This window comes from Odontesthes bonariensis, chromosome 24 (genome assembly GCF_027942865.1).
Source record: "Odontesthes bonariensis isolate fOdoBon6 chromosome 24, fOdoBon6.hap1, whole genome shotgun sequence".
Taxonomy (NCBI): Eukaryota; Metazoa; Chordata; class Actinopteri; order Atheriniformes; family Atherinopsidae; genus Odontesthes; species Odontesthes bonariensis.
In genome coordinates, this window is record NC_134529.1 from 17705324 (window position 1) to 17725731 (window position 20408).

Consider the following 20408-nt stretch of genomic DNA (forward strand, 5'->3'; position numbering starts at 1 on the left):
TAACTCAGCGCGGAACACGTTTTACGCCTTCTGGAGAGGTACAATGCGTGCGCACAACATACCGAGTGCGAATTATGGCTAAAAGGAAAATCCCTTTTAGCCTCTTTAAAGTCCCAAACGTTCGTGTTGTGATTCCCAAGCAGAGAAACAGTCCTTGATTTATTAGGAGGATGTGATGTCCCCGCTGGCTGGCTCACAGTAGCGCGTAAAACTCGCTATCCTGGCGTTCACCACCAAAAACTTGATTTCACGTCCAAGCAGACAAAAGAATCTCAACATGTGTTTAAGAAATGTTAACAACAAGCTGTCTTATTTCAAGAAAATCGATGTGCCGGCGAGTAAAGCTGATTTTAGTCCGCTGAGTCGGAGAGAGAAGCGGCAGCTCCATGCAGTTCTTCTACAAGCGTCTCGACACTCGTGGGAATGTGTGTGTGTGTGTGTGTGTGTGTGTGTGTGTGTGTGTGTGTGTGTGTGTGTGAGAGAGAGAGAGAGAGAGAGAGAGAGAGAGAGAGAGAGAGAGAGAGAGAGAGAGAGAGAGAGAGAGAGAGAGAGAGAGAAATAGATGGGGTTGTATTATTTCTATGCACGTTCTGGGGGTTGTGAAATCGCATGTGTGTGTGTTTTAAGTGTAATTACGAGGGGGAACAAGGCAATATGCTGGTAGGGCGCAGTCTGGTTGAAAGAAAAGCAAAGGAAAGTCTTGATCAGCAGAAATTAGGTCTGATCAACTTGTGGCGTTAATATGGATTAAAATTATGATGACTCTTTAGCAAAGTAGGGGGAATTTTAAATACTTGTAGCCACAAATGTAGCGTGGTAAATTCGGTTTTAATGTTTGGATGTGACATTGCCTGTTTTCTGCCGTGCTACATAAATGCCAGACATGCAGGAGTTCGAACCAAACCAGTTTTTTTTTTGTTCAATTTAAGTTTTGTTCTATTTAACCACACACACACACACAGAGAGACATACACACACTCACGCGCGAACGAGGGGGCAGCAAAAACGTTGCAGATGTTGGCATGCGTGTCGTTCTGTGTTTACATGCTGGAAGTGAATCAAAGAAAATACATCAGCTTTGGGCGAGGTGAAGAGAATGTGAGACAGACATTTGGACACGTTTTTCAAATGGTAAGCTAGAAGAGTGCAATACTGTGAAAAAGTCTCCACCCGCCCCTAATTTCTTTATCTAATTCCAGGAAAAATTGGAAATGCAGCGATTTATTGAAACCTGTGCAAACATAACATGGCAAAGAGAGACTGTATAGTGCTAACAAGCTTGAAAGTCAATAGTTGGTGTGACCGCCTTTCTTCTTTAACACAGTCTGAACCATCTTAGTGAAGCTTTCTTTCAGGAATAGTTCTACAGGCTTCCTGAAGCATATCCCAAAGCTCTTCTTTGGAAGTTGGCTGCCTTTTGTTCCGCTCACTGTGAAGATGATCCCATGCACACAGCTTCAATGATGTTGAAGTCCGGGCTCTGGGGAGGATTCATCCCTCCATAAGACCTGTTGCCACTGATTTTCAGTCCATTTCCTGTGTCATTTGGCATACCTCAGCCTTTTCTCCCTGTTTCCCTTTTCCCATTTCTGATGAGCCTTCAGTAGATGGATCAACTGAAGGGTCAGATGCATCTCTCAGGTCGTGTGTTAGGTCTTTGCTGGATTTTGTCCCATTTCTTAGGAAATCACTTTCAGATACTGCTCATCTGCTAGATGTAGTTGTTTTTCTTTTTTTTTTTTTTAGACCTGACACTTTTTTGTCCTCCAGTTGTCCAGTTTCCTCAAAATTTTTATGGACACACTGAAGCGCATACTGAAATATGACAGGTTTTCATCTAATAGCTCTTTGGAAATCCTTGTTGGAGCAAAGATACTATTTTGATGTCTTTGGGATTTTTGTAGGAGCAGCTGGAGAAGTGGAGACAAATTAAGTGTCTCTGTGGAAGATTGCTGCTCACAAAGTACTGTTCAAAATTGGTTCTGTCCAGAGTTGACGGTTATGTGAAGACACATTTCTAATCCTTTTACGAAATAAAATAATTCATCTGAAAATGGTCAGGTTCAAGGACTGGACTGAAAAAGAGTGAAAAAGCAGCTGACGTCCAAAGAGAAACTTTCAAAGACCTTCAGACAGTCTGGAGAGCCTTTCGTCAAGACCACTTTAAAAGATTATAAGAAAATTTGGCCCCTTGGAAGAAAAGTATAAAGAAATGAGGAGTGGCTCATTTTTCAGAGTACTGCACATATGTGTGTGTGAGGCAGAGACAGAATATTTGTTGACATGGCTCAGAGTGGGTTTGCCCAAGGGCAGCTGAACATGCACAAAGACTTAAAATACAATGATTTCACTCTTGGACACAGCCATTAGAATGTTCAGTTTGTCAATAAATGCCATCCTCGTCCTTAAACGTGACCTTGACACGTCTGACCTTTACGTCGTCTTTAAATCTAATTATAATACCGTCCTTGCACCTCACACACATAGCCTCCTTCTAAAAAACAGTCTGCGGGATTCTTGAAATATTTGAAGCTCTTTTGATTTTGTGAGGACTTCTGAAGCCTCTTGAAGATTTTCATCTGGACACACTGACTGCGACAGCATCAGCAGCTAGTCGACATTCATCTTGAAGTCACATCCCTGTTGCAGTGGTCAGTCTGTTTCTGTATTTACATTCCATGAAGGATCGAAATGAAAACATACTGCAGAGGGGCAGCAAGGAACAGAACAAGAGGAGGACACAGAGAGTGTGGGAGAAAGAGGAGAGCAAAAACAAAGCCTTACATTGTTAACTGATGCATTTCTTGTTTACGAGCCTGCATGGGATTGTGAGATTCGCTAAATGTGTTGACATTTTGTGTAATGCTTATTGTAAGCAGCTGTGGACAAGAGTCTGTGGTTAAATAATTGAAGTGAAAGTGTAATTAGTGTTGAGGGGGTAGGGGATTTGGAAAGAGAAGGGGGTGGGGGGCATTTGGGAGGTGCAGGTGAAGAAGTAGGAGTAGGGAAAAGGTGGTGTGGAAAGTGTTCTTGTTTGAGCTTTTGTTATCCTTTGAAATGAGAATGACTGAAAGGCACTTGGAGCTGTCGGAGCTAAAAGAGGATTTTGTAGGGATTTAAATCAAGCGGTTGGAAAATTGAGAAGAAGAGAGGGGAGCATGCAAACAAATGGCTTTGGGCTATCTCTAACGATTGTTTGTATTGAATAAATATTTGTGCTTTATTTCTGATTTTCTTTCTCTTATTTATGCAGTTTCCATCCTCTCTTTTCTCATCGCTGCTGTTTACCTCCAACAAATTACGAAATATTGCATTGTGTTTGTGTGACATCCAATACACACACACAGAATGGTAATTACAGCCCTCTGTGCTCCTACAACATGCATTGTTGACATGCAGGTCAATGAGCCTCAGGGGTATCTCTCCCTCTCACGGTGTTTTGAAGTGATTTTTTTTTTTCTTTTAAAGAACAGCTGAGGCCAGCATGCATACAGTATGTTTATCTCTCTGCCTGGCAGGGTGCAACACAGGTTGTTTAAACTCACTCATGTGCTGTAAACACTCCCTCTGGCTACAAGAGCGTACTGTTCAATTGTTTCTATATCAGCCCTATTTATCATAGTACTGTCATATCAAGTCTGGAACCGGTAACATGCTTCAGACTTATCTCTTCAGTAAGAAGATACTACAGCTGTCTCATTTGTTATGACTGGATTAACAAAAGCAGGCCTCCAGATTTACAATATGTTTTTCCTCCCCACTGTGCTCCTTGTGAATTAAGTGTCAGTGTGAGCTAAATAATTCATAGGGGGTCTTGCGATGTATCCTAAATGCCTTTAAGCTCCAGGTTTGTCATTTCAACCGAAACAGCATCCATATGTAATTGGTTTTAGTTGGGCTCACGTAACTTAAAGGATAACTGCGGTATTTTCAACATTAAGACTAAGGCTACACGAAAACGAAACAAGTTTTTTTTTAAAAACGGGTACGAAAATTATTGCGACCACACAGGAAAGCTTCTGTAAAGAATCAGGTCCAGATGGAAATGATGAAAACGATGAAAACGATGAAAACGCTGAAAACGATGCAGTACACACGCCACACCAATATGTGCGCTGTAAGCCACCCCCACCGGTTACACCAGAACAATAGAAGAAGCAATGCGCATGCGTGTACGCCCCTACTTCTACCAGCGCATCACCTGTAAATGTTCCTTCAACAACGCCACTGTAGTTAGCAGTGTCTGCAGCAGTGCTACTATCAATGTTGTGGGGTCCATGATGATCGCTGTCTGTCCTTGTTGTGTGGTCTTCTTCTTCCGGATTTTGAATGGAAGCCGCTTTTTGTTCTGGTCACTGACGTATGTGTATACGTCACTGGTGTTGGCCATGTGGCTGTGACGCAGATGTAAACGAATCCGTTTTGGCTGTAACAATGGAAACGAAACGACGCCGTTCTCAGATCTTCTCACTCTGGAACCCGTTCTCCAAAACTGTCGTTTTGGGGTTGTGGGAACGCCGGCTCCGTGTGGCCGCGACAGCCAAACAATAAGCAAAAGTATCGTTTACAGTGAAAAACGTTTCCGTGTAGCCGTAGCCTAAGCCTCTTTTCTGAGTCGTCTGCAATTTTTTAGAACTCCCCTCACCGCTTTTTTGATGTTTACTGCTGTCTCCGGTATTTGCCTAATTTTGATTCATCTCAACCTGCTTCAGAACGGCAAGTCATGCGCATGTCCAAAAAGGTCCGTAAAAGCACAATAAACGTCCGTTTTCAAAATAATCAACTCACCGGAGTGGTTACTGATGTGCACTGGTAATGCATATCAAATTTCGTTGCGAAAAGTTGCTTCTGTCGTGTTTAATTTGATATTTTGTAAATCCCACTGAGTTCTATTGAAGACTGGATGTTCGTTGATATTACTCCGCTATCAAGTGGTGTGGAGTATAGCAAGTCAGATTCAACTGCTGAGCGGAAGTTTAACCACGGCTGTGAGGTGGCTAAGAAAATAATTTGAGCATGAACGAGCTGCCAAATAAAACATGACAGAAGCAACTTTTCGCAACGAAATTTGATATGGATTACCAGTGCACACCAGTAACCACTCCGGTGAGTTGATGATTTTGAAAACGGACGTTTATGGTGCTTTTACGGACCTTTTTGGACATGCACATGACTTGCCATTCTGAAGCAGGTTGAGATGAATCAAAATTAGGCAAATACCGGAGACAGCAGTAAACATCAAAAAAGCAGTGAGGGGGGTTCTAAAACATTGCAGACGACTCAGAAAAGAGGCTTAATGTTGAAAATACCGCAGTTATCCTTTAATTGACTACGTGTTTCCTTAGCTTTCATATCTATTCAGTGGCCTGATATTGGGGATTTATTTTTCATAGAGTATTAGCAATTTCAAAGAAAACCTTTTACGACTAATTCTTATTTGTTTGCCCTCCAGAGATATACAATACCTCCCAGGTTGCTGAAGTGGTTTGACCCCATAAAAACTTTAAATCCAGTTAACCAGAAGAAATAACTCAGCCCTAGTGTGTTTTCATTCACGCCACGGTATCTGTGCAAGCACACTGGCAGCTGAATGGGGCTAAATGCATTAATTCTAACCTCAAGCAGGGAAATTTAACTGCAAACTTCACTTGGGTGCAGTTAAAAGCAATAAATACCGATTTGTTCTACAAAAAAAACTGATCTTTTGAAATATGTTGCTCATTTTACAGAAAATCGTATTTTTACTTGTATTTGTAATCGTACTTGTTACAATGTATTCCCACATGCATCCTGAGTTACCGCTTGTGACCAGATCTCGGTTACTTGCTCTGCATGCAAATAAACACGCAGCCTATATCATGCAGACAGCTATCAGATGAGCAACACAAACAGGTCATACTGATGTTTCCGGCTCTCTTCTGTCATGAACTTGTTTTGGGGGTGGTCCTTTAAAAGGTGACACCTGGGACCAGCTGTTGCTTCACAGTCTGAAAGGAATCTGGTCCAGGACTAATTTTGTTCAGGCGGCTGAAAAATGTAGACCGAGTGTATGCAACTTCCTGTGAATGTGGTCTCAACACTTGAATCTGAATGCACCCTGAATGCATTTTGCTTGTAGTCACTCAGAACTTATCCTTGCTCATTTTTCCCGGATGTAAGAAAAGCTTTAAGGACCTTCACTTGCTGTATAATGTATCACACCAATTAAAAGATATCACTGTAACTGTCTATGGTTTTACTGCTGGGGCTTATGGGTGTAAAGAAGACAAAATGTGTCTATTAATGAGCCTTAAACTGATATATTTAGTTACTTTACTGTATTTAGCTGTCTCAAACCTGCATGCAGACATGCCATCAATCTTCTCATTCATTCAATATTGTGCAAAATAACATTTAAGTGCATTTTAAAACCACTGCTGCTGAATATTTGTGTGCTTATTTCCTCCATAATAATGGTTATGCGATTGGTTTTAGTTTGTATTGGATCTATTTGTTTTACACTATTGCTGAGAAAAAAATATAAAAAATGTTTGAAGGTTTTACCAGATGTCTAGACAGAAATGGATCTGGCTCCAGTACTTTTTATATTCAGCTGGATGTATATAGAGTAATATGCAGTCTTTAAATGCCCCTGTTTCTGATTATGTGCCTTTATTCCTGCGGTCATACTAAGCAAGAAATTGTGCTAAGTAAAAGGAAAAAAACATTGGATAATCAAAACAATTTAATATCAAGGTAAAAGTGAATACATGCAGTTTCTGTGTCCTGTTTTTTATTCTTAATCAAAGCATTGTGCAGAGCCATGAAAACATGATTACTACATGATTAGTTTCCTGTGGGCTTCAGAGTAATGAAATATGCCAGAATACACTCTGTGAGCATACACAGAGAGATGCTTAGTTATGACGCCTACCTTACTCCTCATGAAACCCCCCCTCCTACTCCCCTGCTCTCCGTCACCATGGTTACAATGATGCAGGTTACCGTGGCAGCCAAGTCAACCCCACACTCGCATAAAGGCGCACGTGCATGTGCTTTTCCACCGACACCAACATACGCACGTTGTGACGTCGAAGAGTTGAGTTCCTTTAAGCTATTTCTGGACAGGATGGGGATGCAATAATGTTTCTATTTGTGCACTCAAGTCCTACTCTCTTATAGTCTCTACCCACTTTTCTTTTTTCATTCTTCTTATTTTCATGAACAGCAGATGATCGATAATCAGCAGCAGCTGACAGCTCTCTTTTTCACATGTAGACTCTTTTCATTTTTATCCACCATCTGAGTTGAAATGCATATGGAAGGAAAGATTTCAATGTACCTTTGCGTACATTGCGTACATAAACTTACTTGTTGCTGCCAGTACTGTGCATTTGTCTCATATCCTCACTTGCTCGTGTGTTTGTTCCTCACTGGTGGATTAACTTCTGTAGAGGTTTGAGGCTATGCTACCACCTAGTGTTCATATCACAAACAGCCTGACAAACTTTGGAAATGTATCTTCCTTGTTGATTTTGATGAACAGCATTCAAAATCTGAGCTTAAAGGATGATCTAAGGATTGGAATTTCAGTAACTGCGAGATTTAATGACACCTGCAAGGTGCATGTAAAGGACATGTTTAGTTGTATGTTGTTGTTAATCAGTTTATTTTAACAGTGGAAAAATATCTTTATACTATGATTGGCATTAATTCTTATCATTAACAGTCTGAAGGTTGTTTTTATTCACTTATTCATTATTGTAATCTTTAAGAATTGAAGGGGGAAAGAAAAACAAAAACAAAGTAAAAATAAAGAGAAAGATACTTTGACATGGATAAAACGAAGTAAGGTATTTCAAATATGTGACACCAATACTAGTCCAAACCTACTTAAGTGTATGCGACACTTCCTGAAGTATTAAGTCTGAAAGCCAACCTCCTTACTTTGAGTTATGTGAATGTGTGTTAATCTATACTACAGTGTGTTCACCTTTATCCCTTTTGGGATTTACTCCAACTTCTAAGTAGTAATCCCATATCGTCTAATCCAACCCCTCTTGCTTCCCTCCAACATCCTCTCACACACTCAAACGCACACATGTAGGCTACTTTCTCCCCTTTAGACCGGCAAACATTCATGTTGTTGGACTACTGCTGTCGTTGCTGTGGATTCACACTCATAAAACGCCATGGACCCTTGTCCCTCAAGACTGCATCCAGTGATACCTGGGTAAGGACACCAGAATACCTGTGTAAAATTGTAGAATAGAGAGGTAGACCTTAGAGAACGGACGCGGAAGATCTGGCAACAAACATATTTTCATAGGAATAATTGAAGCAGTGTATGTTTTTATGAAGTTTTATTTCAGTTTTGCCTTTGGTACAGGAATTGTAATGACAACAAACAACTAACAATTACAGCTATTTGTAACATAGCACATTACAATAGTCTAAAACTGAAACAATGACTGATGAATACTTTACTTTAGTTGCTGCATGCAGTTTGGTGAGGTCCACAGAAAAAATCGTTGAGTTGTTAAATGTAATTTAAATTGTAAATGATCATTACGCTCATAATCAACAATTAGTTGAGTAGTTTGTGATATAATGTCTTTGAAATAATACATTAGTAACTGACAGTTTTGAGGAAACATCTGTGGATGTGACATTTTAAAGTTGTTTTCCAAGTCAAATTTCTAAAGCACAGCCTGCTTAGTCTGGAGATAGCAAACAAACCAATGGTGTTTAGCTGTCTCTGAAGGTATTAGCATGAGCTCAGCTACTTCCCTAGTTTCAGGCACACCCACGTCTTTCTGGCTGTAGGAACAGGGAGGAAATAGATTCCATATGGTTCCCTGTGGAGGTGTCTTGACGCCATGTGGAACTGCATCTATATCATCACCATAATAAAAATTTTCAGGCTATGCTTACTATACAGTCTGAAATTCCGCAAAATTTCAATTACTATTGTCACTATTAAACATATAAAAAAAGGTAAGTAAACAAGAGGTATACAAAAGAGAAATTGTAACTGTTAATGTAAATGTAAATGCAGTGTTATTTTCAGTTGTTAAATTATTTGTCTAGAATCAGTTAGCATCAACACCACAATAGCATCTCAGCTATAATTACAGTACGTTTCGAGCTAATCAAAAATGTCAGAATGCTAATGTTCAATGCAGAAAGACACTAACATATAGATATGTACTGGTGCCATGTTTACCACATTCATTTATAGTATTCAACACAGAGAAACAGCAAGGTACTTCATGATCTTTCTTTCTTTTTGCTTTCTTTCTTTCTCATTCTAACTGAGAAATTTCATTCTGACTGTGGGATGGAAGAATGTTATCCTTCCTTTATACACTCTGTGTCACCGCCTACATTGGACTTGTCCCAACAGGAAATCACAAGTGTAAATAATAAGATTAACAATGACCCCCATTCCATTAAAGTTTGCCTGTAAGCTCGTGAGCCCTGACACACCTGAACGAAATGGAGCTCATTAGGACAGTAATTAGTTCCACCTGTGTTTGACAAGCTAAAAACGTCAGCGGTGAGAAAAGGTCTTTTATCTTTCCTCCTGGGGAGTTGTGTAACTTACTTCCTGTAAAGGCTGCATATGGTCATCTGTGAAAGGAGGCTTTAGCAAGAATTTATTGACTGGCTGCAGTCAGGAGGGGTTTTTCTCTGGTTCATGGAGCAAAAACAGAAAATGCAGCAGATAACTTCCATTAGCTTTGAACACAAATAAAGCATTAGATAATTGCATAAGTCTTTTGCTTTATACGTGCTTGATATTTAGTGTCCCATTTTCTCTGTAGCTCTGTCATCGCCTTGTTAGCTCAAATAAATACCAGCAGATGGTCATGGTCAATTTTCATAAGACTAATTGCACAGAATTTCATTCATCCATTGTTGGCTGTTATTGGTTGATTGACTCACACATTCCTCCCTCCTTAGGGTGTTAATATTATCTTTTCATCCTCGTCAAATTATGAAAAAATACAGGTATATTGGTGGTTTGTATCTACCATCTTTGTGTCCTTTAATTAGCAGATCACTGGTTTGATCCCCAGCTTCCTCAGTCCCCATGTCATTATCCTTGGGCAGATACTGAACCACACATTGTTCCTCATTTGTATGTCACTTTGGATATAAAAAGTCTCTGCTGCACTGATGCTCAGTGTCTCTATTGTTCTCAGGTCGTTTTGCAGAATCTGTTGATGTGCATGGTGTGCTTCTACTCTCTCTACTACATCGCGGTCAGTCTTTGCATTGGACTGTTCAGGTATACTCGCACACAGTGACAACAGCTGGTGGGAAAAAACTCTGCATTTTTCATATGCAAACAGAATAGCAAAAGCTGAGTTTTACACTCCTTGATCTTTTCTTGTATCTTTAGGGTTCATGAGATCAACAGCTTGTTGACTCCATTTGACTACACAACACAACCATCATGGCAGAACCCCAAATACATGGGTGAGTCAACGTGGAGAAAATGAATTCTACTTAACTTAAATGAATTGAGTACATTCACTAAAGAACTAAATACCAACAATCTTATTGTTCTTAAGAAAGGACTTTTTAAAATGCTCTTTAATACTTCAATTCTATATCTCAAAGGCCCAGATTGTATTTGACTACATTCATTATACACTATTGCTGCTGGTTTTTTTGGGGTTTTTTTCAGATTTCTATCAAATATAAAAAGCGATCCGTTAATATATGAAATACCATCAAAGAAATAACACAGTAAAAAATGGTATGCGATACCAGTGAACTGTAAAATGCTGTTTACACTTTAATCCGTTTGCGATAATGTTCCAACCATAAAATATTCTTAGCTTAACACAATAACAAAGGCAATACTTCTGGATAACAAGTACCTTTTACAGCTGTACTTGCATATCTTGCTATTACATTGCATACTGTATTATATAGAATAGCATTGCATTGAAGAGTATTGTGTATTATGGTATGAATATTTGTTAAATATCAATAGACCAGGTCTTGTTGATTCAAAATACTGTAAATATGAGCGACTGGGAAGCTCTCTTTTATTATTAATAATTTTTATTTTTTTAAATCAATGGCCTCCAGACTTGTATATAATGCTTTTGGGGATTACCTCTTTCTTTGCTGTGTTATCTAGTTATGTTGTACATATACTGTAAAGAGTCTGCGTAGACCCTATCCACCCTGTCCCACAAAAGAGAAAATAACTGTCTGAAAGATCTTATTTTTTTAGTCCAGGCTCCTTTTTGTATCTACCTCACCACATGACACACAGTCGAGCCCCACCTGGGTGAGGCAGATGACCACCCTTCCTGAACTTGGTTCTGCCAAAGTTTTCTTCCTGTTAAAATGGAGTTTTTAATTTTACCACCGTCACCTTGTTCATGCTTAGGATGGAGGACTGATTCCTAGAGAAGTTTTGATGCAATTTGTTGGTTTTCTTAGCATGGCAACTTTTTGGAAACTGAGTATTTCAGAGGGTGGCAAGAGGTGCGAGGCCTTTATCATGGAATGAATAGAGCCACACAGTCAGAATATGAGCCCTACTTTTAGCCATTAAACACCTGAGCAGTGAAAACTGTACTATGACAAAGTCTGTCTAATAACCAGACTGAAATATCTTTCAGTGTTTTTTCACCTTGCAATCCATCATACCACTTCCATTATACACCTGGTTGATGTTGAATTATCTTTCATGCGTTTTGTTATTTCTCCTCCCCCTCTGCCCTACAGTTGGAGTCATTTCCACAGAGGTAACTTATGTTTTGGGAGGTCTGGTGTTCGCTTGGATTGTGGAGGAGTGGGTTTGGGATTACGCCATAACTGTCACACTGCTGCATGTTGCAATGACTGTAGCAGGTAAACGCACACGTGCAGACACAAGTGTATCAGTGGAACAGCTGATAGGATTGCAGGCCTGCTTATGTAACTGGATAGAGTGGTCAATACTATAATTCAAATGTGTATAGAAATCACAGTGATTGTAATTGTTTAGGTTAATTTCATGATATTAAACAAAATATCCCGATTTATTTTGTCAGTGATGTCGGACTTCCCTTCAGCTGAGCACTGGTGGATCGCTCTGGGTAAGATTCATACTTTCTTGTTAAACTCTTCATGTGTGTGTCTCCATGTGTATCCCTATGTCTCCAAATCTGTTTGCAAACACAAACAAAATCAACTCGATAATATATTACTTTTCCCTTTGCACAGACTCATAAGACTCACATCCAGCTGCCCTCAGGATTCAACTACTTTTTTGCTTGTCTACAAACATTCCCTCGACTGATCCCCTTCTATTTGTTTCATTCCTCTCTCTTCAGGCTCAGGCTTGGTGATGATGATATTTGGAGGACAGCTCCTGGCCTACAAACTGTTCAGGAACAACTTTGTCTATCCAGCTGAACTACAGAACTTCTAATGAAAACCAGGAAAGCTCTTAACTGGCTTATCGGTTAATCCCAGATCTGACGAATGCCAGATCACTTTGCATTTCACTGCTAACTTCATGTGTAAAGCAACCATACGACACTTTTTATTTCTTTACTTGAAATGTTGGTTCATTAGCTAATAGGCAGATCTTAAATTGTACATATTTGGTAACTTTGTCTATTTAACAACTTTTCTTTTTTAAATTGTTCTGTACAGTTTAGGTATTGTTTTGTATTGTTTGTTAACACACTTACTTCTGTAAACTAGTGCTTAGAGAAACAGGAAAGATTTTACAGCTGAAAAAGTAGTAATGGCCAATAATCCACTGACTTCTTCTTGTGCAGTGAGGAGTTAAGCCTGCTATTTTGAATTTTTTTGAATTTTTATTGCTGATACCAATATATACTTTAAATGTGTCACTTGACAGGTTTGTATATATTGTAGGGTTGCTGTCTGATTTGACAAAAGGGGAAAATAATAAAATCTCTTTTGTGGTGAATTTCCAGCATTTTTTTTATCTCGACAGTTACTATATGAGTGGTATAATAATAAACCAGGTGTTTTTATGCTGAATGCCATAAAAAGATCATATCTACACAAGAAATTATCATTTTTCTTGTTGGTTGTACGTATTTGGGATGTTCCATGCCAGCTAACCTAACCCCTAATACGCTCAAGTAAGCCCTAAATGTTTTTAAAGGATCTTGCAAAATCCAGAGGCTCTTCCCCAATCAATTATTATCATTATTTTTATTTCTAGGCAGAACAAACTCACTCATTGCTCATTTTTCCCAAGGTTATGTTGAAATATGCCAAAAATCTGAGGATAATTTTCAACTAGGCAGTTGTTACTTGATGTTTTACAATAATGAAACCAAAAAGCGGTTGCATAGTGGTGCGGTGGTTGGCACTGGGGCCTTAAGTCTTACTAGGGCCTATCTGTGTGGTGTTTGCATGTTCTCCCTGTGATTGGGTGGATTTTCTCTGGATACCCTAGTTTCCTCCCACAGTCCAAAGACATGCATGTTAGGCTAAATAGTGATTCTAAACTGACCATAAGAGTGTGTCTGTGTGTGGGCATGCATGGTTGTTTTTCTCTGTGTTGGCCCTGTGATCGAATGTCAACGTATCCAGGGTGTAACATGCCTCTTATAGGCTTCAGCCCCCCCTACCCTGAATTAGACAGAGCAGGTGTGGAAGATGATGGATGGAAATTAAAAAGTGGGCATGGAATTACCCCTCTAAACCTATTTGCAAGTTGCATTAAATGACTCTGTGTCCATGCCTGTGTGTGTGATAACCCAACACAAAAGAATATTTATTTTAGATCAAAGTAAGTAACAACTTCAATAGAGGACAACATGATTATTATGTTTATTGCAGACATTTTGACTTGTCATGAAGGATAAAATTGGCCGGTATGCTCCCTTGACACAGAGTAGCAGTAAAATAGACCCGTCTTGGTAAAATAAATTATGTGAGTTTGAGTGTGCACAATGGCCGCCTTGTAAATCGCAAGGCTGATTGGCTGTCAAAGTTGATTGGTCAGTAAACCAAGAACACACGTGCCCACAGGAGCGTTTCGTTTAATAGATGGGTCACCTGACACAGCCCAAACCTGACACCATATCATAATTGAAACATTAAAAAAAAAAAAAAAAAAAACAGAATTACATGTTGTTACACTAAGATATATTTCCTGACTGTGGCAGTAATTTTACCACCGAGAAAATGTCAAGAAACGGGTTTATATCTGTAATCCAGAGGACGCTAAACGATGATGAACGGCTGATATCGAGCACGCTGGTAGGTCACCATGTTAGTTTTCGGTTTAGCTAGCTTAGCTCTCTGATGAAATGAGGACTGTTTTGGTGCTAAATGTTAAGACCTTTTAAAAGTGGGTGCCAACAGAGTAGAAATGACGTTAACTCTCTTTGTCAACGGTATGTAAGGTAGAAACATTGCCTGTAATTGCACCGTGGTTAGTTTAGATAATAAAGTTTTCATAAAAAGTTCCCAAATCTGTTAAGTCAGCGGGAACTTTAGAGAGGTGAATTAATTATTTTTTTTATCAGGCTTGTAGTTTCCCCCGTCAGTAGATTCATCTTACTAGCCAGTCGGTTTGCTTTAACAGCATAATATCCCTTTAAACATGTCGTTTAAATAACACACAGTGGTTACATGGGCTCAAAAAGCTACTGAAGTGTACAAGTTTGTGTAGCAGGTAGGCTAAATATTGTAATGTTGAACAGTTGTCAACCAATGCAGCCTCAGGCTTTTCATGCAAATGCCAAAACAAATCGCCAATAAAAGTCAACATTTTTGATTAAAAGAATAATGATGCCATTTGAATTACTGCAAGCAGAGTAAACATGTACTGCTGTGATTCCTAATATTCACTAAACCCTTTTAATAAAAAAAATAGGGTCACCTGACTTTTGAAATATAGGAGAGGTAAGGCCAAACGAAGCAATTGAGATTGTTCATCAGCATCCACATGTTTTGAGACTGAAGGATTTGACTTGACAAACACTGGTATCTGTTGCACTGACCAGCACCTACAGTGTGAGCTCCTAGACTGACTTGAAATTATCCTGGAGTCATTTTCTTGCCATTGTAGAGTCCATTTGAGCAGCTACACCAGCGGATGAATGACGTCTTGGGAGATGGAGGGATCCTGAAGGAGGTGATCCAACCAGGAGAGGGTCCACCTGTGCCTCACAATGCTTCAGTCATAAGTATCTATAAAAACGGATCCCTTACTCAAGCCTTTTTATGACATTCCAAATAGTGTTAAGGATCTCTATTTTTATTATCGTCTGCAGTTCATTACTCTGGTTTCCTGGAGTATTCTGACCAGCCTTTTGAAACCACCGTTAACTTCAAGTATCCCCGGATGATGAAGTTGGGGAGAGGTGAGAATTTAACATTTTTCAGGCTACACAGTCAATTTCCTCTTTTTCCTGACTGGAAAAATCCCCCTTCAAACAGATGTGACGCTAGCTGGACTGGATCTGGGTCTGTTGACCATGAAGAAAGGAGAGTTCTCTCGTTTCCTCCTCCAGCCCCAGTACGCGTACGGAGAGATGGGCTGTCCTCCGTTCATTCCCTCTGCAGCCACAGTTCTGTATGAGGTTCAGATCATTGACTACCTCGACTCGGGACAAGTGGATGACTTTGTTGCAATGAGTCCGGTAGGGAAAGCAGGCCAGAGGGCATTAAAAATCCTGAGCTTGACACATGGCTGTCTCACTTGACAGCAGGAGCTGTGTGTTTATGCTAAGCTTTTAACTTTAGCATGATGTATGTGGTCACAGAAAACCCAATGAATCTTACTTTTTTTTTTTTTCTTTAAATTTACAATAAAATTAGCCTCTGAGAGATTTTGTTTTTATTATTTCCTGCCAGCTTTCTCACTTTTTCTGTCCTCAGGAGGAGCAGAACACCGTTCCTCTGTCCACGCTTCTGGAGGTCGTTGGCACGCTACGCAGCTTTGGCAACCGCTGCTTCAACCAGAGCCGATATGACAATGCCAAAGATCGCTATAAACAGGTACATCTTAAGAGCTTTGAGAGTATGCACTCATTGTATCAGTTAATGGGGTGCCATGCCTCTTTTTTTTTTTTTTTTAATTTCTATGTGCTGGTGAAGGTGAGAGTGCGTTTTGTGACGGTCCCTCTTGTTTTCAAACAGGCGGTAATCCTCCTTGGAAACAGGGAAACCCAGTGCGAGCCAGAGACGGAGAAGATCAAGACGGCTCTGCTTCCTCTCTATCTGAACCTGTCTCTGACTGAGCTCCGTCTGGACAGCCCACACAAAGCCCTGAAATATGGCAGCAAAGCCCTGGAGATGGACTCCACCAACACAAAGGCTCTTTTCCGCTGTGGGCAGGTCAGGCCAGGCTTTTGTTTGTAAGCTGTCGGATAAGAATGCTCACGGGCCTTCGAGTGCAAGAGATTAAATGTTTTTTTTTTTCAACGGATGCTGCAAACAACTCTTCACACTAAAGTCATTTCTCTTAGGCTTACCTGGAGCTGCGTGAGTACGAAAGTGCTCAGGAATGCCTCATAAATGCTCAAGCAAAGAAGCCGTTTGACAGTGACATCAACAACCTCCTGAGAAAAGTGGCCATGTAAGAAGATGATGCGTTTTTAAACTGAGTGTGGTCGAGTTGCCTTTTTTTTATTTTTTTTTGGTGCCCGTTGGAAGTAGAATGCCAGCAACACCTCTTTAAATGTATGCTTGTCTGAAAATTTCCCTAGTTGGAAAGTCGTGCCTGTGTTTTCAGTTGGAGGCAGTTCTTATAAGGGGTATTCATGTATGCAATTTTCTTGTTCCAGATCCTATAAAGACAGCTTAGAGAAAGAGAGAGACATGTACTCAAAGATGTTCCGAGAGCTGAAGGGCCAGTGAAGGACTTGTGTGCATTAACTGTTGATCTCTGTCTGTCTGGAAGGTAAATATAATAAAAGCTCTGCTCAGTCTCTATCATGCAGCATATTGTGCACAGATAAACATTGTTATTGTTATTATTATTGTATGTCAGCTGCATTGTCCTCAGTTTATTTTAAAAGCCATGAAATGACTTCTTCTTCTTCAGGCTTAGTTTCTCACCTGTGTAAATATTCAATGATAGAATTAGTTGTTTAGTGCTGGTTGTTAATCATTTGATACTAACTAGATTTTTGGATTTAAGACTCATGCAGCGTAGTTTATTTATCTGACTAACAGTTTTGATATTTTTTTTTAATTTTTTTTAACATAAATACTTTGCCATTTTGGGATTGATAGTTTTATTCAGCTGAATCTGAGTCACATTATGACTAAACCCAGTCTGACTCAACTGATTACACCCTAACAGTTTAGTTTTTTTTTATTAACACACAGGGCAAAGCTTCAGTTCAGGCAGGCAAAAATAGGCAAAATGATAAATGGATTTAGTATGTAAGATAATGTTTCTCACTTACCTGTCATTGCTGATTAATCAGAACATGATTAACTTGAGTGTTTAGTAGAGCTGACACTTTTTCTTTGATGTTCACAGGTAAACCTGCAGCATTAGTAACCTGTTTAAATAATAATAAAAAAAGACAACTGTAACTGCTTGGGTTCATATGCTACATATACAGATGCCTCAGACAGTTAGATGCAGTTTTCTCCGTGATTAGGGAGGGGAATCCCTAATTCTCAAAGGGAACCGGCTCCAAGTAGTAGTCCGCCTGCCTAACGATCCCGTTTATAGGTTCTGCTAACGTCTGACGCATTTGCGCAATCATGTCATGTGTGCGCTTCGTATTTTGGCTCAGAACGTTTCCAACTTGGCGTCGAGGGAGAAGCGCTCCAAAGTTTGGTTACAATTAACCAAAAAGGACAATACATGGGCCAGTTGCAACACGTGCAGAGCTTTGATCACATCATAGGGGGAAAATACCTTCAACATTTGACCACACAGCATGCAATTACTTTGCTCGAATGTAAAGTCTGTGACGACTCCTCGCGGCTACTCTCGCGAGGGAGCTTGTGGAACAGCGTCTTCCGTCTCAAAAGGGTAGCGTAAAACTTCCAGGTCCTGTTGATTGTAGCAGGGCTCTCAAGTCTCACGCATTGAGCGTGACAGCCACGCTTTTGGGTCTTGTGTCACGCACTCCCGCCACACATTGTATTTCTCACGCTGAAAAAAATTATTATACAAATTTCTCTGGCGCAGCACTATCGCTATGGAAACGGCAGGAAACAAGCATGTCTCCCATGAGTCTGAGCAGAGCAGTTATTAATAACAACAACACAAATAATAATATTATTCATGAAAGACTCCTATTCCTGCGACCCGTCCAACCGGCCCGCCCAAAGAGGAAGGGGTGGGGTATCACATTTGCCTGCGTTCAAAACTTGAGAGCCCTTTTTAACGTAAAACTTCCAGGTCCTGTTGATTGTAATATTACAATACTACATACTTTATAAATAATTTCCATCTGATATTAACATTGAGTTGACAAGGACTGGAAGAGTGAGGCAGGCTCCCGCATACCTGTAGCTACCCCTTTCATCGAGGCAGGGAAAAGTAAAATGACGGAGGCGAAAATAGATCAAATGTTGGTGCATACTTGAAATTAAAGTGTTACTGCAACCAAAACCATTGGTACTATATTTGTACTATATATAAATGGATGAGAATCAATAAGAGAACTGATAAGGAACCGAATCGATATCAATAATGGAATGCTAAATTCTTAACAATTCCCATCCTTATCCGTGATCCAGCAGAGGGCGCTCTACTGTGAGCTGGACCTAATGCATGCCCCGATAATCTCTTGGTTGAAAAAAAAAAAAAAAAAAAAGCTTATGTTTGCTATGTTTCAACAAAAGTTGCATTTATTTTTAAATACATATTGGTTTTAGTTTTTAATTATGGCAAAGTGACGAGGAGCAGCAAAATATCCCCAAAACCACGATGCTCCCTCCACCATGCTTCACAGCTGGGACTCAGAGTAGCTTTCAGAGAAGTCGTTGATGGAGAGCTTCACATAGGATGTAAATTATTATCTCTAGTTGTACAATAAAAATGTAAGCATTTATTTTCTGTTTGTTTGTTTCTGTAGTTTTAGAATTAAATCATTAATTTCAAAGGGTTCACAAACTTTTTTCCATTGAATAATTGAAATGGTTTTAACTTAGTTTGAAAGAAATCCTCAGTGTTATGATTTTAATGATCAAATCTTTGTTTTGCAGGTTTCAAGATCCAACAGCTTATTTTCTTTCTATTGCTGCCAATGTTGAAAGTGTTTTGGTTTTTTTTTTGTTTGTTTTTTTTTGCTCATTTTCTGAAGGGAAACAATTGATGTATTCTTAATTTCTTTAAAAACTATTTTTCCGATGTTTAATGATGTTGCTCAGTGGTTTCCGTTCTCTCCTTGGATTCTCTTTGTAGCTTCTGTGTTTGCATGATTCAAACATGGGCTCTGATCACTCGTCAGGAGGAGATGATGATGAAAATGCAAAGGTTTTAACTTAATATTATCTTTGTTGTTGGCAGACTGGAAAATGTTTGTGATTTTGAATTTGAGTTCGTCTCTATGGTAAAATATTCTATGGTTCGCTGTTTAGTCATTGTTGACCACTGTTGCTGTATCCGTCTCCAGATAAGAACTGATTCCAACCATTTAAATTGGCATCAGAGGGAATTATTTGATTGAGTAAATCTTTATTTCTTTTGTTTTTCTGTCAATAATGTACCTTTTTCATTGGGGTTATAAGATACGAAAATGTTATGTCTTACATTTAATGTTTGAAAATGCACAATTGTTGGAGAATTGTTAAAATATGTGGTTTAATCCTCAAACTGCCAATGGACTTTGTGTCTTTTCTCACAACAAACCAGCCTGCACTCATTCAATCTAATCTTTACAGATGGATGGGGGGAAGTTTGTACCGTAGTAAGTTTGTTTCACTTGACCTAATTACCCTGGAATCAAGCCCTACCGACAGTAGGCGGTGCACTTGAAGATGAGTGTCACAAGTTGTTTAGTGTGCTAACAAACACCAGAGCCGTACACATTAACTACAGCAGCCTGCTCGTTTACAGAATGGTACTCCTGAGTACCTTAGATATTGGTGTTTTTCAAAACTAAACTGGGAAAATGAGAAAAGCCACTGTGAATAATCTCCTTTTAATTTGGATTTATCCTGAGCCACGGATAGCAGCCGTCAGTCTTGTGCTGCAAGCCTGCTGTCCTCTTATTTACAATGTGCAATAAAGATCCGTTGGTGCAGCGTGAACTCTACTGGAAGGTACGTAACTGACTGAGAGCTGATCAAAAGCAGGAGGCCACGTATGGGATCCAGTGAAGCTGGAGAAAGGGAACAGATAGAGGAGTGGGATGACGGGGAAGCAGAGGTGGGGAGGAGCAGGGAAAAAAAACAAAATCTTATTGACCTCACTGGCTAATCCACTTGTCCCAGTGTGTTAGTGTTTCACC

The 20408-nt window shown here is 39.6% G+C and overlaps 2 protein-coding genes across 2 annotated transcripts; both read left to right on the top strand.

Annotated features, from left to right (window-relative positions):
• The first annotated feature begins 8119 nt into the window (after positions 1–8119).
• tmem244 (transmembrane protein 244) lies at positions 8120–12421 on the top strand. Its single transcript, XM_075459684.1, has 6 exons — positions 8120–8212; positions 10188–10273; positions 10388–10464; positions 11734–11859; positions 12042–12086; positions 12324–12421. Exons 1-6 carry the CDS (start codon positions 8120–8122, stop codon positions 12419–12421), a joined length of 525 nt encoding a protein of 174 aa, XP_075315799.1.
• Positions 12422–14163: 1742 nt separating this feature from the next.
• Positions 14164–16916, top strand: fkbp6 (FKBP prolyl isomerase 6). Its single transcript, XM_075459506.1, has 8 exons — positions 14164–14234; positions 15055–15170; positions 15258–15347; positions 15424–15626; positions 15865–15984; positions 16126–16323; positions 16455–16564; positions 16773–16916. The coding sequence occupies exons 1-8, from the start codon at positions 14164–14166 to the stop codon at positions 16843–16845; spliced, it is 981 nt and encodes a 326-aa protein (XP_075315621.1). The 3' UTR covers positions 16846–16916.
• Positions 16917–20408: the final 3492 nt, after the last annotated feature.